The sequence below is a fragment of the Hoplias malabaricus genome, chromosome 8 (genome assembly GCF_029633855.1).
Source record: "Hoplias malabaricus isolate fHopMal1 chromosome 8, fHopMal1.hap1, whole genome shotgun sequence".
Classification (NCBI taxonomy): Eukaryota; Metazoa; Chordata; class Actinopteri; order Characiformes; family Erythrinidae; genus Hoplias; species Hoplias malabaricus.
In genome coordinates, this window is record NC_089807.1 from 15037935 (window position 1) to 15064029 (window position 26095).

The window sequence follows — 26095 nt, forward strand, 5'->3', positions numbered from 1 at the left end:
AGACAAACTGTACAATTTTGCTGACTGTGCTGGACTGCACCTAATCTTTGGGATCAATGCCCTACACCGGAATCCTGACAACTCATGGAATGCCACCAGTGCCCTGAGCTTGTTGAAATACAGTGCTGGCAAGAAATATAACATATCCTGGGAGCTAGGCAATGGTAAGTCTGTTCCTACAACTTATAGGACTAAACTGAGGCTGTCTATCTAAGACATGTAATTAAAATAATGTCTTATTTTATTTAAGATTATTTAAAGAAAAATCTTGAGTTATTATATAGCACAAGATAAGGCATAGAATGTATTATGTTTTAGCAATACAGGTCTCCCTTGTAAAAGAGATCAGTGATCACAATGGGACTAACTTGGTTTAAAAAAGGAAATAATATGAACTTATATTGTGTTGTCTTTGTGCAAACTGCTGTTATGTATAACACAGTTTCTTTAATAGATGGATGGAATTAAACTTTTGATAGATGGACCTAATTTAGACTAAATTAAAAATTATGGCTTTAGATAGGCATGGCATTTTTTAAAAAAATGATTATTATTGTTATATTTTTTTTTTCTTAAAACATTTGTAACAGACATCTAGAAGCTTAAACTCTCTATACAGCTGCCATTTTATTTACAATATCCTGATAACTCTAGTGCAAAACTAAGGAAGTTAACTTCACATGTGAACAAAAGTGAACTGTGAGATGTACAGTGTGGGTTCTGAAGTTTGGATTGACTGTTTCTACAAGTTGTGAAAAATGTCTAAGTGCTTCTTTTTTTTAACATTTCTATGCAGTTATATATTTGTTTAAATAAATTTTAGAATTTGATATAATAAGTAATATTTGATGATTATTATAACTTTATTTTTTACTTATTCAGACATTCATTACATAAATCAGGACAAGATAATACTTAATAAAGAAACTTAAAGGACTAAATAACTCACACAAATATGTGAACGTGGATTTTTAATATTTAAGTTCTATTTATTTGTATTATATTTATATAATATTTAGATAAATGTGGAATGTTTAATGGTTCAATTAATTAATTTTAACAATGCATAAAAATTCAGATCTCAAAAATTTAAATCTCATATGTTCAGATCTAGACCAGAGGTCAAACATCGGGCTTCTCAGGAAAAGTACCTAAACTTCTACAGCGTGATCGAACACAACATTAACCACTAACCAGTGCCCTCTTCTCTCAGTCATCCATTAGAAGTCTGTCTCTCTCTGTCAGTCATAGACAGAAATGCATTGAAATATCGTGAGATAGTTTAGCATAATATATCATAATCTCTTTTTCCTTTGTGGAGGCATATTTTTCAAAACAAATCAGGTCATCCGTCTCTATAACCCATATCAGCTGCAGCACCAGAGTGTGAGTGGTTTGGTCAGTATTTTAAACAAGGCCTTCATTTCATACAGCAGTTTTTAATCAGTCAGAAATTTATAGTTATAGAAATGTAAGTATATCTTCATAAATACCCTGTTCCTTAATTAAGAATTTATTCGTTCTGGTTAATAAAATTTATAAGTACTTGCATTTAGTCACATTAAAATCATCATCATTAAAATGTAAATTTGTCATCTCCAGTCATGATCACACAAACTTTGTTTACATGAGAAATTTTCAGATCATAACAGGAACTAAGATACATTTCAACACTGCTGTATTTAACATTACTAATCAAAAATACCTTTATTTAATTGCCTAGAATAATAAAGGTTTTGACAAAGAAACAGGGTATTGGGAACCAACCACTTATGTAGAAATACTTGTATAAAGGTCTGACTGATATAACAGTACTGTATGTAATTCAGGTCCATTCACAGCCCCATTTTAAAATACTGAGTACACCCCTCACTCTCTGATGCTTTAGTAATCCTAAGATTTTACCTGTTTAGGTGTAAAGTTAAACAGAGGTTTTGTCCAGATTAACTGGTCAGAAAACAGAAACAGTCAGATGTGTCCAGTTAAACACTGCTCTCAATCACTCTATGGAAGTTTTACTTTTCCAGAAAAGCCAGATGGTGGACCTCTGACCTAACTCATTGGTAAGATTTAAATAAAAGGAACATTTTTCCTTTTTATATTTTTTCCTAATCCATAAATTATGCCATATGAATATTATAAATGTTATCAGTAGTTTATCAAATATTGTATCAGTAGAAATAAATGAAATGCAATATAAATATGATTTAAATACAAATAATTGAGATAAATATAATTCTGATATTCAAAATTCAGATTCACATTCATGTCAGTTACTTAGCTCCATAGGGCTGTACTTAATGCATGATATTATTTACATAAGAAACAATTATGCTAAACTTGCAATCAGTCTTGAAACAGGTCATACACAGTAGTCTGGTAGATTCCCATTCCTATTTTTAAATGCCTGTTAATGGTAGAACATGTTTGTCAGCATTACTCTTTCAGAAAATGCAGTAATAAAAATGAAATAAAAATAAGAAATAGATTGTCAAAATGTTTAATGTAAAAATAAAAAAATACAAACATTCCGAAGCCGTTTTAGCTATAGTTTCATGTTAATGCAGTTAGACATGTCACCACAATACAGAGTGCTACTCTTTTGGCTTATGAACAAGAGGTCACAGGTAATATGATAAAAAATTACCCTGTGATTTTTTTTCCTTTTGGCAAGAGAATTTAATAAAAATGTTGAAATGTCTGTGCTTAAATGTTGGCCTCAGTCTGGACTGACTCTGGCGAAGCACTGTCAAAATTCATTTTCAGTTTGAAGTTGGGCCTCCTTCCCACTTCTTCACTTAGCCAGTTTAAATAAGGGTTACGCAACATTTCATTTTACTCTGTCTTTCACATTGGAAATAAAAATGTAATATATTTTCCTGGTTTTGCTTTAGAAATCACACCGATTTTTAAATTTACAAACAGACTTATTGCTGTTAGTATACTCGGTTGTATTTGGCATCAAATTGAAAAGAATATTAGTGGTTTGCCCCTGGGATAAAAATTTGACTTTGGAATTTATTGGCCTATATTAGGCTACCACAATCAGAATAACCAAACCTCCTACTGTGTTAACTCCCCAGTCACTAACATACATGCCTGAATAACATTCCATTGCCTGTTGGTTTTCTTATTTCATTTTCTTACTGCTGAACTTGTAAACAAAGTTACCCATCTAACATACATAATTATTAGGTTACATGGAATATAAGTTGAGTGAATAATATTTAAAAAATCCATGGGCTACTAGTAAGTAAAACCTTTGATTATGTACACATTATTAATTACAGTTTGTACAGTTATAATTCTTACAAATTATAACAAATATAAAAAAAATATAACAAATACAAGAAACAAATATTTTTTGGTTAGTTAGGATACAGTTGCCTTTGTATGATCAAAGATCTTTGCTGAGCTGCTTGCAAAAACAAACAAACAAAAAAATTATTAAACACCGCAGCTGCAATTTCTTTGATAACATAAATATCCAAAAAATATATTACCACAATGTAGCATTAAATATTTTTTATATATTTATATATTTTTATCTGTGAAGAATCCAGTTTCCATCTACAACTGTGAATTAGACATTTCTTTGAAAAAATAATTGCATTACAATTATCATAGGAAAAAGGCATGGCTTAACTCCATGACCTCAAAAACAGGAAGGAATTGTATTTCCTGGCTATTGTAAATAGTAATGTATTGTAAATAGTTTTAAAGATGTAAAACGTTTCAAAGATGTAAAAAGTTATTTTCTTCAGCTGAACAAAATAATCTATCAAATCTGAGGTTTAAATAATAATAATAAAAATGATGGCAATGTTTTCCCCAATGTTCTATATGGGGATAATTTCAAATAATTAAAATCATACACAAGATAAGATGTAAAATATGTCAATCCATTAGAGCTTCACATAGGGCCCAACACACTCTCTTCCTACCTGCAGCCAAATTCCTGTTGAATCCTACACCTCAACACTCAGGTTCTTGTGGCCATTTATGATCTGAGCAGCAACCGGCTATACTTAACAACTACGGTTAGTACACATGAGTACCCAAACCAGCCACTGAATCACTAGCTCTTCACAAGGGCCATAAGGCAGACATCTCCTCTCATTGGTGTTTCACTGAATTAAACCCACAACACCTCCAGAAGGCTCAACAATGAAGTCTGGCGTCCAGACCCACCCAACTCCAAGCCATCTTTAAAGTCCTACCTTACCCTTTACCATCAACAACCGTAAATCCATACTGGCCTCCCTGGTGACTAAGGCTGTACCTAGCCCCACTGGCACTGTTAATGCATGCTCAGTTTCACCAGTTCCATGTGAACTTTACATGCTACATCACCAACAATCCCGATAGCACCTTACATTGCGTTTCCCCAAGTAATCTGTGCTTTCCTTATCCACAACCACTGACTAGACCTTTCAGCTGTTTTTGATAACTCCTTCCTTTCCGGCCCCTGATGCTGAACTGCCCAAGCAGGGATGTGGCAGACTTGGGTACAAATCCTCTAACACCTATCTCTACCGATGTCACATGTGCCTGTTCAACTCTGCCTCAAGTCTGCATATTTCAGCTTCTTCCTTTCAAATGCTTCATCTACTGCATCCTCAAATGGAACGGTTAACTCTATGAAATAAACTGTTTACTTTCAGAGTAGAGCACCATGTCTGGCCTCAGTGTAGTTATCAATGCAATCTGGGACCTGCAGCATTTTCCTACATCCACTAGCAATTTCCAATCTCATACTTCACCCTATCTACCAATATTTGTAACCTGCGCACATTCTCAAAAACATTTCCCCTCACATACAAAGCTAACTATACTTTACAAGCTGATAGAATATGCTTAAAACTAACTTTACAAGCTGCTAGGATATGATTACAAACTAACTTTATAAACTGCTAGGATATGTTTACAAACTAACTTTATAAGCTGCTAGGATATGTTTACAAACTAACTTTACAAGCTGCTAGGATATGATTACAAACTAACTTTATAAGCTGCTAGGATATGTTTACAAACTAACTTTACAAGCTGATAGGATATGCTTACAAACTAACTTTATAAGCTGCTAGGATATGATTACAAACTAACTTTACAAGCTGATAGGATATGCTTCAGCTATTTTTTTCTAACTACACTCATTGTCCAGAATATCAGCTGCACTTAGCATAGAGTTGCACTTTATGGTTCTGCAGTTACAGACTGAAGTTCATCTGTTCCTAACTATACTTTTATAAGCCCACTTTCACTCTTCTTCAGTGGTCATAAGTTGTGTAGACTAGTCGGGTGTAGTGGGTATATTTTGCCATAGCTCCCCCTACCCACAGTTTGACAAGTGCTTACTCCCCACCAGCTGTTCCTGAACAGCTGCTTGATATATATTAAAAGACACATTCACTCACACCTACGGACACTTTTGAGTCACCAATCCACCTACCAATGTGTGTTTTTGGACTGTGGGAGGAAACCAGAGCACCCGGAGGAAACCCACACGGACACAGGGAGAACACACCAACTCCTCACAGACAGTCACCTGGCACAGAAATTGAACCCACAACCTCAATGTCCCTGGAGCTGTGTGACTGCGACACTACCTGCTGCACCACCGTGCCACCCAATATATATATATTTGAAGTTATGTAATAACATAATTTTGGGAGTAGGACCACTCCCAAACTCCTCCTCTCAGCCCTATATATAACCCGCAAATTCATGTAATTTCCACGTCAGACAAACTTGCTTCATTTAGTTTAGGAGATGAATCTCGATTCTACTGCTTCACTATGTCAGCTCGCTCCTCCACGCTGGGTCATTCCTGCTGATCCCCAAATTCGGAGCTGTGTTTGGCCATTATCAAACCCACCGAGCCTCCTGTTTTAAAAAACTTGCTCCCACCTCCACCCTTTTCTCATATTCATTCATCCAACGGGGGGGGGGTCCGGCTTCATACACATTCATAAGCCACCCTGAACTCCTGCCCAAAGACTCTACAGGCGTGGTCCGTACTGGCAAAATATAGATGTTATGGTGGCATGTGTGTTGTGCTGATGAGTGGATCATACAAGAATCTTGGGCCCAGCGAACTCATTAACATTTCCACATAGAATTGATGTGTGGTTTCTAATTGTATTATAGATTTCTAAGTTATATTACTTGATGTAGTGGTGGACTTTGGAGGTGTGACATTGGAGGTTTTCCCATTTGGCTATATTTAGCCCAGTAGCATCACATTTTCTCATGCCATGTTGTCTGAGGGCTCAAAGGTGATACAGTTCAACAGTGCTGCCCTACACACAGATTTTTCTGGATTACCTCAGTTTTTAAACAATATTAAGCATGGTGAAATATATTGAAATCTGGCACTGAACAGTTCAAATGTTGTTTATGAACTCTTTGACAATTCTCTCACACAGTTTGGCAAAAAGTGGTCAGCCACAACCCATCTTCACATTCAAAGTGTCAGCTGTCCTTTCGCTCCTTTTGTACACAAATAATGATACCCTTGCCTGGTACAATTGCATCTGCTTTTTTATGAAGTGTTGAAAGATTCAAGAGATCTTGAATATTCTAAAAATTATTATATCCTATTTTGCCTGTGTCCCAATTTTTTAAGTGTATTGTAGGCATTCAATTCTAGACTGGTTTATATTTATAAAATTCAGTTGTTCAGTGAAAACACCGGAAATATTTTCTTTGGCTTTTTCAAGTTATAAAAGCTACAAAAAAAATGAACAGATCACATATTTTGGTTTTTATTGCATTTTTCAAAATATTAGAACTTTGAGGTTTGTGACACATTACAACTACAACATACAACAGCAAAATTTTGATTTTTAACTCCCTAGTTAATGTGAGCACTGGGCCTGCTTCCTGGAGACGAAGCAGTCATAGGATAGTCATAGGAGTTCTACAGCTTTGTGTAACAAACATAGTCTGATTTTTGGCATCCTGTGGGTAACAAAGTCTTATTTTGGTGACTCTAAGTGTTGAAAAACTATGGTTTTAATTTAATGTCATTATTGCACACTTTTAAATTGTGACAGCACAACTCATGGAACACTTACTGTATTTTATTACTCTCATTCAAAATAATTATTTGCTGGCTCTGATTTTCAGAATTTTAATATATGTGCTTAAGTGTGTCCTGTGAGCTCCTAAACAATTATTTGCTTGAAAATTTAAGACAGTAAAAATGTTCAAAATTTTTCAGCCTTTGTAAATTATATGCTCAGAAATCAACTTACTTAAATTTATTTTGTTTTGTCATAGAGCCTAACAGTTACCGTACCATGGTGTCTCGCTCAGTCAATAGCACTCGACTGGCTCAAGACTATAATCTTCTGAAGACACTGCTGCAGTCTATACGCTATTACAACCGAGCAAATCTCTATGGACCCAATGTTGGACGTCCTCGCAAAAATGCCATCCTACTACTGGACGGGTGAGTGACTTTAGCTGTTTTATGAGTTCCGTATAGGCCATAATTTCACTGATATTGTCATTAATATCATAAAGTTTAAACAGTGCTGGACATTATGATGACTCAGTGACCAAACTTCCAATTGTTTCTGTAAATATGTGGTTTTTGACTGTGAATTGTTGGAAATTGTAGCATTTGGTGGATTCTATCTGTGACAGTGACTGTTGCAGAATTAGCCTTTTACTTTTTGTTTTATATTACTCACTGCTTACATTGTGAAAGAAATGGTGATGTTCGACAGTATCTATTTATCTATTAGCCTGTCAAGTATTTCGGGCACTCCATATTTAATCCCATGACCATTGATTTTGGCCTTCTTGTGTTTCCCTAGCATAAAATAATTGTGTCTTTATTTGTTGAGTGTATAAAAGTAACTTAAAAAATATTTTATTATTATTTTATTAGTGAGCTGTATCATACAGACATTTTAATTTTGGATCTTGAGCTTATTTATTAGTGGCATCAGCATTTGCCAGATATTATGTCTGATTCATGTGTAGGAGAACAGAATTAGGGCATCTGTACTCACTAATGTACAGTACAAATATTTCAAAATATTCATGTCATAATAGTGTTGATGATTTTTCGGATGCACTTTCCATAAAAAAGTAATTAATACATGCTTCTCTCTCTTAACCAGAGCAACATGTCTAAGCCGAACAAAATTATATCTGGAAGACACCTTTTTGGTATCAATGTATAAGCGTCGCTAAACACAATTTGTGTGTGTATGAGATCATGGGATATCATGACAGGCTTTCAGGTCTGACAGCCTTTCAGTCATGATCTGATTAGATCAGCAGTTTGTATAAACTCCTGCAATATGTGAAAGAAGACATTGTCTACTCTCCTGAACCTGGCATACACAGTGAATTATGACAAGAGCCTGTTTACCTGAGGACAGGAAATATTTTACTGGGTCTGTCATGGAACATTTAGATGGTCATCATGTGCTCGTCCATAAAGAGTGCAGCTGTATTTCTGGCCTGCCTGTGCTCCTTCAGGCCAAAACATAATTCTTGTAAGGATATGAATGCAGATGCCTCAAGCTACGCAGACTGGGTTTCACATGTAGTTGCCTTTAAAAAATGTGTCACAAAGCTTTTCATAACACAGTGCAGTTCCATACTGTGTTGAGTGTTACCGCAAGGGGTGCTAAGAGAGTCAAATTGTCTTCTTAAGTGTCATGGCAGACAAACTCTCTGCAGTCACTTGCAGAATTGGTTCCTCTTTCAAATATGTATTCCACCGAGAGCGATTCAGAGACCTCACACCCCACATAACACTTTACTCAAATCTACTATTGACATGTTTAACCCTATCCGGTTTACAGTTGCTATGATTTGTCCTCCAACGCCCCCATAAGTACTCCATGTTTTAACTGCCACAGTAACGTAAGTGCACACGTTGGGTTTGTAAAGCAGGACCGTGCTTTTGCAGAGTGCTTCTCAGGCATTTGCATTTGTGTTTGTCTTTGCATGAAGAATGTTTCTGCCCTTAAAAGCAAGGCACCAGGTTGTTGATATCTGTTTCTGCCTTGCTAAACATTCTTGAAGGAATTCTGCCTGCTACTGCTGTTTGCGTCCTGTTTAGATAGTTCTGAATAAAAGATATTTAGTGTTGGACTCTGTTGCAGTTTCACACAGCAGGGTTTTGGGCAAACTGCTTTGTGAGTCTCTTGACCCTGAAGTTCTGGAAAGATCCATCATTCTTGGCAGCCTGAGTTCACATGTGCAGATTGATGTCCTGAAAGATGCTCCTCACAGACACATTACTGCTGAAATAGAGAGTAGTTTTTGAATATGATACTAGGTAGTACCTCCAGGAATAAATGTTTGCAGTACTGAATTGGCTGATTCACACTGAGTGTAATACGGTTGGTTCATGCATGCTGCAATATGCCGAGCCAATCTGGACTACAACCTTCCATAATTTTGGAGCTTCACTATTGTGTAAAATACATGCAGTGAGTGTGGATGGGTGTAGTTTCTTTTTTCTCTATGGGTCAACATAATTTTTTCCTTACAGTTTTTTACATTCCAAGGACAGTTAACTTTCCAATTTCCCAGGCTATGTTGAGCCAGTGATGTCAAGAATATGTCTAGCTTCATGTAAGTTTCCTGTTATTAGATTAAATAAGTAAGACATGGTGGTGTAGCATTATATTTGTACATAGGTGAATGGCTGAAAAAAGCTACTTCTGCTGCCGGACTCTGAGGATGACACCCACTCATATAGCCAAAAAATAGCAAGTGAGTTAAGTTTGTGTTAATGATTTTATGAGAGATCCGAGTTTTCACTGACACTAGGTGTCTTGACCAAAATAACTTTTCTTTAGGGTAGTTTCTGTATCATTTTCTTTGTCTTAAATGCACTTTCATTCTGTGTTAATCTGTGTAGAAATATCTGTCTGTATTGGGGATGACATAGCAAACTATGTTTATGTTGCTCCCAGTGGGCTGTTATTGCTGGGGCTCAATGCACCAATGAAATCCGCTGTCAGCTAAATAAAGTGTCGCTCGATTTATGATGTGACTGAGCAATGCTCCACCTGCATCATTCTTCCTTTCCAAGGCAAGACGTTCTCCCTCTCACTATTCATTTATGAAATAGTGGCTTGCACACCACACTTAGTTATTCCTTGAAGTATTTAGGTCCATGAATATAAACCTGCTTTTAATACATATGAGTAGAATTTGTTTCCATTATATTCTATTTGCTTGTTTTTTTGGACACACTGTTCTCATTCTGGTTTAATTTTAAAGTTGTGAGATGGGATTACCCAGTATATTTCATGGCAACTGTCTCCTGCCAAAAATACCTCTGCATCAGATATATTTTTTGGTTGTTTGTGTTTTTGTGGATTTGGCCACAACTTTGAAATGTGGGATAATGAGACCAGTTGGAGACAGTGAGTAGTTGCTAATTTTTTTGGTACAAACATGACAGAGTAATGCATAAATGTGTCATTGCCTAACCAGAGCTCCCTCACACAAGCCATCAGCTGCTGACAGAATCTCCTGTCTTCTCCTTCCATGCTCTCAGTCTAATAGGAACGATAAAAAGAAAAAGATACACATCTGGATTTTGTCTTTTTTTACATGTTGGTGTGAAGAACTACATTCCACTAAATTTGCTGTAATGTTCAGCCCATAAAATGAAATTATTTTACATTTATAGAATCTCAAGGGGAAAAAGCTTGAACCTTGGCCTTCCAGGTTCTTGGAATCCTAGTCTCTTCATGGTGCAATTGCTTATTCAGTCCCTCATTACTCTCCTTCCACCATGTAGGCTGTCTGCCTCTGCTGTTAGGGGCCATGGTGGAACATTGGACTACTTGGATAAAATTTGACTGATAACCACAAGTGCCTTGTCAAACGTCTTCCTCAGAAAGAGACGCCACCCCTTGCTGCTAACAGTCTGGGTTCAGATGGAAAAGATAAATTGAGTCAGAGCTCTACAGACAGAGAGTTCTGCTGTGCTTTGAGTTTTGGGGGAGGGGGAGAGTTTGGGTAAAGGACGAGAGTAGTTTTTTTAGAGTAGAAATAGGGATGGGAGCAATTTTTTTTTACTGCAAAGATCACACTGTCGATTTTCTTGTAGGAAAGTGGCTATCCAGGAAGTGAGACCTTACTCCCTTAAAAGGATCATGCAGCTCTCTGTTAAGCTGTCATCTCCTTTCTGCCAGTTTACGCATAGCTTGAAAGATCAGCCCTCACCAGCCATATAAACATGTTCTCCATGTGAGCGATTGGTTTGTGTCTTAGCTGGCTCTGATGTTGGTTGCTTACACCAAGGTCCTCTGCAGAAAGGGTCATTTACAATTGCAGGGCAGGCTGAAATTGCAGCTGTAAATAATCTCCAGTTCCACTGCCATATCCCCACCCACCAATTGAAGAATTCTCCTTGTTTTCCTCACAGGTTCATGAAGAATGGTGGTTCTGTTGTTGATGCAGTTACGTGGCAACAGTAGGTATTCTAACCTTTTATTATTTCTATATTTACTATTTACTCTTTATTAAAATACTTCATTCTTTATTACAATATTGAATGCAATTGTCATTATGTTGTGTAGCATAAACCAACCCCATTTCAAAGAAGATTCTTTTGTAAAATGCATTAAAATGTTTGTAATTTGTTACCAACTTGATTGTATTTTGTAAATATAAACAAAACTACCTGCAAAACAGTTGAAATATTTGGGACAATTTATAGATACTAATTGTTGAAACTTCATGAGTGGAATTTTTGCCCTTTGTTTCTTGACATGAGACTTCATCTGCTTAACAGTCTATGTCTGATTGTTCTCCTCACCATGTACCCTAGGAGACAAATCTGGACTGCAGGCATGCCAGTCAAGCATAAGCACTTTGTTTGTATCCCAGGAAAAGATTTTACCTTTTTGGCTGTATACATTTCTATAAACTCCAGTACATGCCTCAACATCAGTGTTAAACTCTCACACATTCAAACGCACCAACATAGCAACTTTTATTGATAACAGTCTGGATGTTCCCTTTTCTCTTTGGCACAGCAAACTTGATGTACAAGTTGAAATGTGGGCTCATTTAACCACGGTATAGGTTTTCGCTGTCTTTCTGACCATCTGAAATGGGCTTAGAACTTGGCAGCATTTCTTAATAGAATTGATGCATGGCTTTCTATTTTTTTAACAGACCTTTAGGTTGCATTTCTTGATGTAGCGGCAGACAGTCTTACAGACAACCATCTTCCAAAGTACTCCTGAGCCCATGTGGCTATATTTATCACATTAGGGTAATGTTTTCTTATGCAGTGCTTGCAAAGCCTTAGTCTTTGGTGGATATGTTAATAAATTTTATATCCTCCTGCTTATTTTGGAATGTTCCCAAATGGTGTAACATGTATATTCTGTAAACTTTTGACTCATATTTTGTCCTGTCCCAAGTTGTTTTGCGTATGTTGCAGATTTGTTTATATCTTACAAAATACAGTGAGGTTGTTCAGTGGAAACACTGGAAATCATTTCTTTGTACTTTTGTCTGTTGAATAAATCTTTAAAAGACATAATAAATCATGGGATTTAGGGGCATTTTACAAAATATCCCACCATTCTTTCAAACTGTTTTTGTATATAAATGTATACATTTGAACAGAAATATGTTGTACTGTATAAAATGGACAGATGCTTGAAAAATATTTGAAACATTTTTAATGATTTGAAGTGTCATTTAAGAATTCACACACTTTTTGATATCTCTGCCATCACCAAAGTGCAGAACTAGTTTTGGCTGCTTTTCTCTGTATACCTCAACCCATAATTGCTGACACCTGTTGAATGAGAGAGTGTGCTAGAAGGTAAAACTCACACTCCCTCCAAAAACATGCACACCTAATTTGAACCTTTCGTCCTAATCTCATTAAGCACAATTACTTTGAAGTGATGTGAAATGATGTTACCCTTGTCTACATCTGGTTTCAATACTAGCCAAGCTAGAACAGGCCAGACATTTCTGTCCACTAAAACACCAGTTACCACTTATTTATCTTTTTTTGGAAAGTTTACCTGATTATAACCTAGATGAGTGTAAAATACACACTGCACTCATTGTTATCTCAACCCTTTAGACTCATTAGACTCTCTCTGTAATCAACAGCAAATCTGTGAAGCCAGCTTCTGTTGGCTTATAAGACTTTTATATTGTCTCATTGTATTATTTGTTGTGATTCATTTTTAATTCTGTTAATGTGGAGCTGCGAGACAAATTAGAATAATGTCTTGAAAAATGGGTTTATGTGGACACTGTTCTTAAATATAGGTGTCGTCCTGAATGAACAAGAGGTCCAAATAATTATCAGAGGTACTTACTTTAGAAAAAGTAACATACTCCATGGTGTGACAGTTTGCTTGAAAATTAAGACATTCTTTTGGTATTTTTTCCTGTGGTTGTTTGAACACAACACTTCTTAGTGGTTGAGATCCTCTTGGCAGTGCGTGGAATGCAGTGTTTTAAATGGAATTTGTCTGGGAGCATGTTTTTGGTCAATTTGTCTTTGGACAGCTGGCTGTATTTCTGAGCTGCTGGTTGGCTGGTCAGGTGTCAGCTGGAGGTGAGGCTACAAGCTTGTCTGAAGACAAGACACTGCTGTGCATTCTCTAACTACAGCCCTGTACCTCAAGGAAAGTGAAAAGATTACTGCGGGATGCCGGAGACCCATACAGGGCAGTGAGTTGCAGGTCAAGGAAAGTTTCTCTTTTTTCCACAGCATGAGGAATCACAGGTGCTGTTAGCAGAACTCTCTCCCTGTGGATGGTTCCTGGTCAGGTTTCATGCCACCACATGAATTTCTGTAATTTTCCAGGACAAGCGTTGATTTCTTATTCATTTTATCACCTGTCATTTATAGCGTTCCATGCTTTTTAATTAGTTTAATTGCCTACAGAGTTTTTCACAAATTATTTCACTGCTTAGAGCCCTATATCAAGCGCGTACAATGGTTAAAGCCATTAAAAGTTATAAGGGCAGAAGGGATTGCATTCCCGATCCCTTATTAAGTTGCCCCCTGTGTCTACAGAGAGACAGTGGGTTTGGAGAGCTTTCCCAACCTCAAATCTCTGAAAACACATTAACTGCCCAGAGTGGACTCATTAATCTAGAGGTCAACCCTAATTAAGGGAAACGGAAGGAAAAAGTGGTGTCACTTAGAGCAATTAAAAAATAACACACCACCCACACTGACAAAATCAAACCATATGCGCTCACATTCACCTTTCTAATTATACAGTCACGGCACCTTGAACTCCACCTTTTATGACCTCTGTAATATGTCCTATCTAAATACTTTTGGTTTTGATCCACCATGTTTCTGTGCTGTCCCATACAGTTCCACAGTAAACCAGTTTTGTAAAGTGATCTTGCTTTTACTTTACATTACAAATATCACATTTCTTTCTTTTCTTTGTTCTTGTTCCCTTTCATTTTCCTCTCTTACAGATTCTGACTCTGTTTATGAAGTTGTATATTCAAAACAAAGCCAGTGTGCCTTGTGTAAAACCACTAATGTACCACACAGTCTGAACTTAAAATACCACTAATGGAGACACACAAGCTAAAAATAATGAGGTGGAGTTGGTGAGGGGAGTGTACAGTGCTCTTTGAGATCCAAGGATAATGAAGATTTGTTGCCTCTACAGTTGTGCAGCCTTAGTCCCAGAGGTGCTGTAAATTGTGAAGGTCAGTGTCCACAGAGGCCCGCTAGTCCTTTGGCCCTGTAAGACGTTTAGATTATTTTGTGGAGTTCATGGAGGCCCCTTGCTTTCCTAACCCCTTCAACATATGGTCAGTCCTTTGCTACTTCAGCCTTTGCTCCTCTCTGCTCATTTGAGGTGACTGCAATTGACTGGAAGCAGTTTGGCATCTTGTCACTGCCATCTCCCTTAACATCTCAATATACTTTACAGGCTAAATCTGTTAGCCATTCCACATAAAAACCTGCAGACTGACCTTAACGGTAATGCAGTTACTTCAACTTCTAGTGCATGTTATGCTACAACATGAAACGAAAACTTTATCATGATTACTGATTACTTTCGACTTACTAGAATTTGATCTAGACAAGAAATTAAGGCATTATGAATTATGAAAATTCACTCCAACTATAACATTTGCTGTATTCTATATGAACCCCATTTCCAAAGAAGTTGTGGTGCAGTGAAAAATGTAAATAAAAGTAAAGTGCAATAATGTGCAAATGACATAACCCCTATATTTACTTTAATGCACTCCAAAAATAATGGGACAGGGGAATTGTTTACCACTGTGCATCACCTGTTCTTTTAACAACACTCTGTAAGCATATAGGAACTGAGAAGACCATTTTAATTTTAAGGCCTTTAAAGGCCACTTTAAGGCCTTTCAAATCATTGACAGTTGGTATTGAATTGCTTGTGAATATAGAGATGTCTCACTATTAATTTAATCTTTTAATGGTATCATGTACTGTAGATGAAGAATTCTGACAAAAAGTATTTTAATATTTTAGGCTGAGAAGTGTTATTATTGAATTGTTTCAATATTTTCTGGCTCAGTCTTTCACAAAATGGTGAACCCCTCCCCATTTATACAGGTGCTGGTCATAAAATTAGAATACCATGAAAAAGTTGATTTATTTTAATAATTCCATTCAAAACTTGTATATTATACTCATTCATTACGCACAGACTGATATATGTCAAATCATATTTCTTTTAATTTGATGATTATAACTGACAACTAATGAAAACCCCAAATTCAGTATTTCAGAAAATTGGAATATTATATAAGACCAATACAAAAAAAAAAAATGATTTATATAAATTCTGGCCAACTGAATAATATGAACATGAAAAGTATGACCATGTACAGCACTCAATACTTAGTTGGGGCTCCTTTTGCTTGAATTACTGCAGCAATGTGGTGTGGCATGGAGTCGATCAGTCTGTGGCACTACTCAGGTGTTATATGAGAAAATCTATGATACCCCATAGATTTTCTATGGGGTTAAGGTCAAGCAAGTTTGCTGGCCAATTAAGAACAGGGAGACCATGGTCCTTAAACCAGGTACTGGTAGCTTTGGCACTGTGTGCAGGTGCCAAGTCCTGTTGGAAAATGAAATCTGCATCTCCATAAAGTTGGTCAGCAACAGGGAGCAGGCTGTCCTCTAAAACTTCCTGGTAGATGGCTGCGTTGACCTTGGACCTAAGAAAACACATTGGATCAACACCAGCAGAAGACATGGCATGCCAAGCCACCACTGACTGTGGAAACTTAACACTGGACCTCAAGCAATGTGGATTCTGTGCCTCTCCTTTCTTCCTCCAGACTCTGGGACCTTGATTCCCAAAGGAAATGCAAAATTTACTTTCATCAGAGAATATAACTTTGGACCACTCAGCAGCAGTCCAGTCTTTTTTGGAATCAAGATGCTTTTGTCAATGTCTCTTGTTCAAGAGTGGCTTGACATAAGGAATGCGACAGCTGAAACCCATGTCTTGCATATGTCTGTGCGTGGTGGTTCTTGAAGCACTGACTCCAGCTGCATATGTCCCCACATTTTTGAATGCATTTTTTTTCACAGTCCTCTCAAGGGTGTGGTTATCCCTGATGCTTGTACACTTTTTTCTACCACATCTTTTCCTTCCCTTCGCCTCTCTATTAATGTGCTTGGACACAGAACTCCGTGAACAGCCAGCCTCTTTAGCAATGACCTTTTGTGTCTTGCTCTGCTTGTGTCAATGGTCATCTTTTGGACAACTGTCAAGTCAGCAGTCTTCCCCATGATTGTATAGCCTAGAACTAGACTGAGAGACCACTTAAAGGCCTTTGCAGGTTTTTGAGTTAATTAGCTGATTAGAGTGTGGCACCATGTGTCTTCAATATTGAACCTTTTCATAATATTATTCTAATTTTCTGAGATTTGGGGTTTTCATTAGTTGTCAGTTATAATCATCAAATTAAAAGAAATTGAAATACTTATATCAGTCTGTGTGTAATGAATGAGTATTATATACAAGTTTCACTTTTTGAGTGGAATTACTGGAATAAATCAACTTTTTATGATATTCTAATTTCATGACCAGCACCTGTAATTCTGAAAAACATAGATTCTAGGAGATGCTCTTTTTAAACTGGAAAATTAACCTATTTAGTTTGGGCATAATAACACAATGTTAGTGGTCTATTGTTTCCCATACCAACTTGGGAATATGTTGCTGGTATCAATATATTTTTCAAAAAAACAACATTTTTCAGTTTTCAGTTTCATCCAAGCTTTTGCCCAATTCCACCCAAAAATCAATTCATGGCTATGCAACTGGTGTATCCCATTCCAGCTGCAGCTTCTAGATTCCTGCTCAGAAATCAGAAAGGCGCATGCACATTTCTCCCTCCTTGCCTTCTAGTTTTTGTTGTGAAAAAGGCTGCTGTAGGGCTGTGGAACTGGGGTGAAATGTATACATTCATGTTTGGGGCTTGTTACATATATTTAGATATTTTAGGTATATTTTGATATTTTAGATAATTAGTAGTGCAAGATTTACTGATATGTACTCTTGTCTGCACAGTTACTATATTGATAGGCGAGTGACCAAAGTGGAGGACTTTATGAAGACCCGGCTTCTGGATACCCTGACAGGCCAGATCAACAAAGTGTTAAAGGTGAGAATTTCTGTAGGAAACAGACGTATTAAGCTCACTCCAAGTGTAATGAATAGTACTCTGAAAATACAAACCTTTAATCGACACAATTGAGTTTATTGCTGTGTCCTTTTTTCACACCAAATGTCTAGGCTGTTAGTGTCTGGGGCGTGGAAGTAGTGAAGTGTCCTCCCTTGTGTCCTCATTATGTCTTTCCCTTCTAATTAGCCAACTGTACTCTTTGTTTGCAGGTGCACTCTTCTGACAAGCCATAGTTAAATTGATGGTTAGACTATTGCATAGGGAACAAGGGTTAAGACACTAGGGAAGATGAGTCTTGTGCTGAAATTGAGTTCCAACTTACTAGTTAGGATGTAATATCATGGTCTGCAACAGGAGGCTTGTTCCTAGAACAGTTAATATTGTACCCGGTTTCAAAACTCTGAACAAAGCATTTCCTCTTGAGTCCTTGTCTTTAAATATGAAGCTATTTTTTTCGTGCATTTCAGACTCACATCTGGAACAGTATTCCCCACAACTGAGGAGAAATTTAAAAAGGAAACTGGCTCCTTTCACCAATATCACATAAATTGTGGGGCAGAAACTAGTACCCATGTATGATGTCAGAACAATAGTTCAGGTCAACAGCTTGTTTCAGCCCAGTCTTTTAACCCTCCAAATTGTTTTGAGGCCCTATAGAGTTCAAAAGACAGCTTGTCCACTTAGCCTTTATCTAAAATGGTGATACATTAGGGCACTTTCTGGCAAATGAGATAAGTATAATTCAATGTCCCCAAGAGTGTTTTTATTCCCCCATTTAGGAATGTATCTTTGTGTGTTTAGAGGACAAAGCAATTGTAATGCTTTGTGCACTGCTAGTATCTATAATGATTTGTGACAATATGAAAGGCAGCTCTTAAAATTGTTTATGTGGTCACTGTATATTGCAGTGAAATTAAGGCGTAGCGCAAAATTACAGCAATAGTTCCTTCATTATTTAACTCATAGGAAGCACTACGGTGGCACATATAGTGAAAGTTATATTAAATTTAAATTTATTATAAGATTATTTTGCTTTAGCCTGAAAGTATATAGCCTTTTTGATAGATAATAAAATTCTGCTGCTAGGTACTTTGTATGATGCTGAAATGAAAAAAAAAAATTTTGTGAAACATTTATCTTTGGGTTTATGTTAATAGTTTTATAACATCAGTATATACATCATGATATTTAAGATTTATCTATTCCTTATTTAGGACCAGGATTCATTCTTGTAAATGAACTAATATTAGCAATGAAACTCCAATGTAATACCAATATAACAACATCCTACCAACATAAGAACTGTATATGTAAGTTATGAGGTCATTTGAGATATGATCAAAAACCTAAATAATTAAAACTGGTACTGAAATATGGAATTGAATATTGTGATCTTGGTTTATGTAATAAATGTAGCAAAAGTGCTAGATGCAAGATTAGTTGATAATGAATACAAGAAACAAAAAGCAAACCAACAACAAAAACGAAACACTAGCATAATCTCTGCAGTGTAAAATGCATGAGTGGAAAATATGTTCACTAACTAAAAGACAAAAAAGATTACACATTTGACAATATTTCAGATTGCATCTCTACATTATTGACAACTGTAGAGATGCAATCTGAAATATTGTCAAATGTGTAATCTTTTTTGTCTTTTAGTTAGTGAACATATTTTCCACTCATATGCATTTTATACTTATTCATTTAAGCAATTGTATTTTTTTTCCTTGTCCTGAAGACAATATTTTTATGTTAGTCTTTTATCTGCCACTGCATCATGATACAAAATCTTTTAATCATTTATGTGCATCTTTACATCTGTCTACAGATTGTTAAAATTCATGCTCCTGAGAAAAGGGTGTGGTTGGGTGGAGTTGGGCCTGCCTGGGCTGGAGGAATAAACAATTTGTCTGACACATTTGCTGCTGGCTTTTTGTAAGTATAGTGTCGTCATTCAGATAAGCCTGAGGTATAAATACTCCCACAAAATGAAAAGTGAATAAATAAAAGTCAAAGTGACATTTTAAGATTTAGTTTTTAGGCCTGTAGGTGCTTTCAGTGACAAAAAAAAAAAAAGAAGCTAAATAAAAACCATCTACCGACGACTTCTTTTTTTCATTTCCACTTTGCCTATTCATTTTCCAATTTTAATTTTCAGGCTGAACAACATGCAAAAGTATGTTGATTAGCAATGAGTGGGGCTACCCTCCCTGCTTCTTGTGTGTTATCGTGGCACTAAAAAGTGAAGTCCCTTGCAGAGATGCCTTGACCATAGCAGATCCCTGGGGGGCGCAGCGGGGGTCTGCAAAGGAACTGTAAACGTTTCTCTTAGAGAATCACAGAGAGAGTCCATAGCAAGAGAGAACGTGCACTTGGGACATTCTAAAGCATGGCTTAATAAGATACATAACATTCTATACCTCCTTCAGAGGCTGCAGTCATAACTAAAGTGAGCATGAATGTACTTCAGAATCTGCCTCAGAGGCAGCAGAGCATTATAATACAGCTTCCACTAAAGCAGCGAGTTTCTTTATTCTCCATTCAAGTAAAACAATATACTAAGATTCTTGCATCACTTCCAGCAAATTTTGAAAGAAGTGTAAAGTTATATTGCACATTCATTCTTCCAGAGGTATTTCTGTCAGTCAGGGCAGGCAAACATGAGGGTGTAGGCAAAGCTATTACCTCTTTATGGTGCAGTATTTGAACATTTCCACCAATACATTTTAACCAAACACACCTGATGGCTGGTACCCAGTTACGCTCCTTCTGCCTCAAAGGCAGTGCTGCCTCCAGTACCATTTTGAGCAGTGATTTTACACATGTGTGAAACTCATGCATAATGAGGCCTGGCAGTTCCTTGCTGAAACATGGAATTTCTGGGAAAAGACATAGACTTGACGGCAGCATATGTCTCTGCAAAATACATAAAAAATATATAATCGTCTGCATCAATGGTACCTTCAAATATCTACAGATTACCAATTCTATGGGCACTGATGCACCCCCATGACATCACAGATACTGGTTTATGCACTTTTATTGCAGGCACTCCGGATGGTCTTGTTCATCTGTGACAGGTAGAATACAACACAAGCTTTTCCTAAAAAAAAGCTGTAATGTAGATTCCTCTGACCACAGACAACATTTCCACTGTGTTTTGGTCCACCTCAGATGTGCAAAACTGATATATGGTTTTCCCATTTTGCTGGTCCAAGGTACTCCCAAGCCCATATCCATCACGGTAGCATAACGGTTTCTCAAAAAATGCCTGTTTAGGGCTTGATGGTTGCACACTTTCACCAGCATTTTCAACCATTCCCTGAGTCTTTTTTTATGATATTACGAACTGAAGATGGTGAAAGACCTAAATTCTTTGCCTTAATGTGCTCAGTGTTTTCTTAGAAATGAGTGACACTTCTCTCCTTTGTAAATAAAGTTCAAGTGATTTAACAAGTTACACTTTTAGTTTTTATTGTATTTATAAAAACTGTAAATGTTTTGAGTCTCTCTCTCTCTCTCTCTCTCTCTCTCTCTCTGTATTTTGTTACATTTTGTATACACTGATTAAATTCTTTATTTGGAATAGATGGCTCAACACACTTGGAATTTCTGCATTACAAGGAATTGATGTTGTTCTACGACACTCCTTTTTTGACTACGGATACAGCCACCTAGTGGACCAGTACTTCAACCCATTACCTGTAAGTTAACACTGTAAAATGTGTAAATATAAAGCATATATAGCATCCAGATAAAGGTGCATGGTGTTCAGTTTTTGTGGATAATGTCCAATTTAGTACAGAATATTAATTCAGCACAAATAATGGGGTAAAATATGGATATGTCCTTGGAATTGATGTAGGTAAATTGCATACAGAGACCCTGGTAGATTGCACAACAAACACTTTTGTTCTATTGTTTGGTAGCCACTAATTCATAAGTTTATCCAGTGCATAAAATTATGACATAATCTTTAAACACAAACTAATCATTAATTATAGGTCTGATTTTTTTTTGTCTCATTTGGAAACTCTTTCAGTCACTTGAGCCAGCAAGTGTCTCAGACAGTTCTCTTTAGTCTGCAGGCTGGGCATTTTGCAACTTTTCCCGTGGGACCTATTAGCCAAGATGAAAGGTGTTTAGTGGTGTTGAATACTGGGCAGCTGATGTGAGGTACACTGAAACTCTAACCGTCTGTCAAATACCCCAGGACAGTGTCATCTGCCCCCCTCCTCTCCTGTGCACCTCAAACATGTGTGCTCTACTTTGTGTGTGTGGAACAGCTAGATAATAACAGACATGCAATCTGAGCCTTGGCCACTCTGCAGGTAGCTGCTACCACAGCACGCAGGCTTTTTATGCTAGCAGGCTATTCCAGCTTAGTCCAAAGTATTTTGTACCCCATTCCTACACGATTTATAGGGGTCAGCCTCCTACGGAATGAGCAAACAAAAGACTTTAATTAAAATTCAAATTTATTATGAATACCCCTGTTGCATTTTGGCTATAAAACAACAGGGTCAGAAAATTATAGCATCATAAGCACCTTCAAGTACGTGAAAAGCCAGTCTTTAATAATTACATTCCTTGGGTGTAGCATCCGCTTATTTAGATGTTTTTGAATAACACTGAAAAAAGTAAAAAAAGAATTGACTTGAATTATATCCTTTAGATAAAATATACAACTCCAATTCTGGAAGAGTTGGTATTTTTGTAAAAAATATATTTTTGTTTCCTTCAACCTATATTTAACTTACAAAATATAATGAGAAATTTTTGACCATATTTTTATAATTATAAACAAATTTTAAATTTTATAATGGCAACACGCAAAATAATTTGGGACAGAGAAATGTTTGCTGCTTTGTTAAATTACATTTCTTGTATGGGAACTGAGAATATTAAATGCAGTTGCTGCAAGTGGAATTCTGCCTATTCTTGCTTGACACAAGACTTCAGCTCCTCAAATGTCTATTGTCATCATTGTCTGATTCCTCACTTCATGATGCACAGTAAGAGACAGATCTGGATAGCAGGCCCATACACTCCAGAACACTCATGCTGTGCCTATAAGTCACGCTGTTGTAGCATGTTCAGAAAGAATCCTGGCATTATTTTGCTGAAACCGTCATGGACTTTCTGCGGGAGAAAAAAATAAAAAAGTCACCTTCATATGTCTCTCTAAATTTCCAAACGCCAACTCTGCAGCACTTGTACATACACACATAAGCAATTACCCAAGCAATGGGCACAGATACACTTCCAAACCATGACAGATCTTGGCTGTTGTACCTAGAATTGACAACCTGGATAGACCCTTTTACCTTTGGCACAGAGAACTCAACATCCCTTTTTTCTCTATAACAAAATTAAACATGGACTCCTCTAAGCACACATGTCCCTGGTCTTTCTGGCATTCTGAATTTCAGTCCACATAAATTGATCGCATTTCTCCATAAAATGTAACAACCTTTTTCTCGCTTAATAGTTGCAGTGTCACAGTGCGTATCACAGTTGTATGACAGTTTCTCATGGGATGCCATTTAAGTGCTCAAAGGACCCAAATTCAACAACAGTTTCTAGACTTGCATTATACAGAATGAGATTTCCCTTTTCATAATATTATGTATAGTAGTTTGAAAAAATTCTTTGTCATATAATTTGAGAAATGTTCTTTTAAAAGAGTTGAAATTCTCTCACAAGATTTGGTCCACAATGATGAGCCATGAATCATCTTTGCTTACAAAGACTGAACTTTTGGTAGATGCTCCTAATATAACTTTTATATTCACTTGCTTATGGTAGAATGTTTTAAAAATATGTAACATTAATATTCAATAGACTTTTTACCCTTATTTTGCCCCATTCCAATTTTTTTAGGTCAGATTCTACGTTTGTTGATTCTTTATTGCATTTACAATAAATCTCATGGTATATTTATTTCACAAACACACATTATATCAACATTTATGTATATATCTGGAGCTTGTTTCCACAGGCCACACTCATGTTTAAATGAAGACTGTTACCAATAAAATATTTATCTAAATTTTTCCTGAATTTTTAGTTTACTACATCATTCACAGCACACAGCAGCCGTCCTTCAAATTGTGTGAACTTTTCATGAATATTGGCCAATAAAAATGCTTCAAAATGACGTGGAATGAAATCTTTTTACATTGACTTCCACTGGAAGTTAACAGTGATATTTCCTTCTCCTATAAAGTTACTATTCTGGAGATACATGTGTTTCTTTGGACAGCCACAATGTATCCCTGCCTGGTTGTTTTAAAAATGATTTATTGATGACATTTTACAGCAGCTGATACTTACATTGGGCTCTAGATTAAGTATAGCTGAATGAATTTCAAATTCAAAAAGTAAAAGTTTGTAAAAGAATGAATGAGCAAATCTTTGGACTAAAACAGGGACAATAATTTAGTTTAACTATGTAAGTAAAAACTAACTTCAGAAGGCTATTGAAATACATAGTGTGTCAGTTTCTCCACAGGAGCAGAGGTAATATCACTATCCAAGGCACCTCAGCTTCTCCTGCCTATAAAAAAAAAAAAACCCTTCTCTCCATAAATTTCTCTCTTCATAGTTGACTTTCATCAAAAGCTCTTCATTTTGAAAAGTCATTTTTCCTTGTGATTCAATATCTGGTCATTCCTTAGAATAGCCACCCCCTGCTAGGATCACAATGCTTTAAACATAGCTGGGTGTCTGTGGGAACTGCCAGACTTCCCACTGAGAGAATTCACAACAGGCCCAACCTGTCGGCCTGCAGAGAAATTTATGTCCAGACCCACTCTCTTTAAAACTTCAGTCAAGCCTGCAGGGCTGGCCCAAGCACTGACCCTCCCCATCCCTCTCTGTCATCCCCAAAACCACTCCTCTCTTCTTCCTAGACGCTTCCTTTCATCCATTCTTTCATTGTTATCTGTTGTTACTACCGAGCAGCATTTAGATGTTCTTTGGTCGCTGAGAAATTAATTGGGTCTTTGTAGAGACTGATTTCCTTTGATTTGCCTGTTTTCTGAGTTATATCAGATATATATTCCCTGTTTTAATAGCTGATTTTATTCATATGGTTAATTTTAGGTTTTGTTGTTTATGTACTTGACAGATTTGCATTCCCTAGATTCTCAGTAAACTGAATGTTCATTCATTTATTCATTCATTCATTATCTGTAACCGCTTATCCAATTCAGGGTCGCGGTGGGTCCAGAGCCCACCTGGAATCATTGGGCACAAGGCGGGAATACACCCTGGAGGGGGCGCCAGTCCTTCACAGGGCAACACAGACACACACACACATTCACTCACTCACTCACACCTACGGACACTTTTGAGTCGCCAATCTACCTCCCAACATGTGTTTTTGGACTGTGGGAAGAAACCGGAGTACCCGGAGGAAACCCATGCGGACACAGGGAGAACACACCAACTCCTCACAGACACTCACCCGGAGCAGCAATCGAACCCACAACCTCCAGGCCCCTGGAGCTGTGTGACTATGACACTAACAAGTATTTCAACAAGCAGACTATAAGTGTGTGTGTAGAATGTGGTATGGTGATGATTAGGGAGTCCTGAATTGCATTAATACCATGGTGTTCAGAATTGTGGCACAGTACACCTGCCGCACTCCTGATACTTACTGGCAGGCAAACTCAGCCATCTGGTACACCTCTTTCCTCCAACTATCAAAATGCACAAATGCTGCTGCTGCAACTCTCATATTATCATCTTTATTTCATCACCATCTTCTTATGGAGCTTTTTGATCTGGACAGTGAAATGTTGAAACAATTTAAAAAGCAAAGTATATTTTTGAACTCATATTTTCATATGAAATTTTAGCCCTATGTAAGTAAATCAAGTAATGCTGGATTCATTTTAGACATTTATTTCCCCTTGTTGATCAATTCCATTGTCCAACAATGCAAGTTTTTAACACACAAAAATACAGAGCAACTGTCATTCTGCTAAGACTCCTTTCCCCAGTTACTAGCAGATCCTGTATACTATTGGCTGCCGGAGCCTATTAAGCTAAAGCTTCCCTAAAAAAAGAAGCCTTTAAATGTTGCCATATGCAGGGCTGCATGGGAACTTCCTGATACACACATGCTGTTTCAAATACTTTCAATTAGGTGTTGAATTCAGGAACTGATGAGAAGATTTAAGCTTAATCTACTGTAGTCCTGAGAATGACTGACAGAGGGTATTGGTTCTGTTTATGCATTCAGTATTTGTTAACAAAAGTACTGCCCCATGGTCAGTCAACTCTAGATAGTTTATGAGTCATGATTTGAGGAGAGAGTTTGAAAAGAGGTACATTTTGTCTTGTGGCTTCTGCTCTTAAACAAACTTATACTGTGATTAAACTTGTGTCT

The 26095-nt window shown here is 36.9% G+C and overlaps 1 protein-coding gene across 1 annotated transcript in view; it reads left to right on the forward strand.

Annotated features, from left to right (window-relative positions):
- Positions 1 to 26095, forward strand: part of hpse2 (heparanase 2) — a 64426-nt gene that overhangs the window by 25023 nt on the left and 13308 nt on the right. The window contains exons 4-9 of the mRNA XM_066679818.1: positions 1 to 164; positions 7285 to 7456; positions 11417 to 11464; positions 17577 to 17670; positions 19523 to 19629; positions 21284 to 21398. The exon at positions 1 to 164 is cut by the window's left edge and continues 10 nt beyond it. Coding sequence (XP_066535915.1) covers positions 1 to 164; positions 7285 to 7456; positions 11417 to 11464; positions 17577 to 17670; positions 19523 to 19629; positions 21284 to 21398 — 700 coding nt within the window. The remainder of the gene's footprint in view (positions 165 to 7284; positions 7457 to 11416; positions 11465 to 17576; positions 17671 to 19522; positions 19630 to 21283; positions 21399 to 26095) is intronic.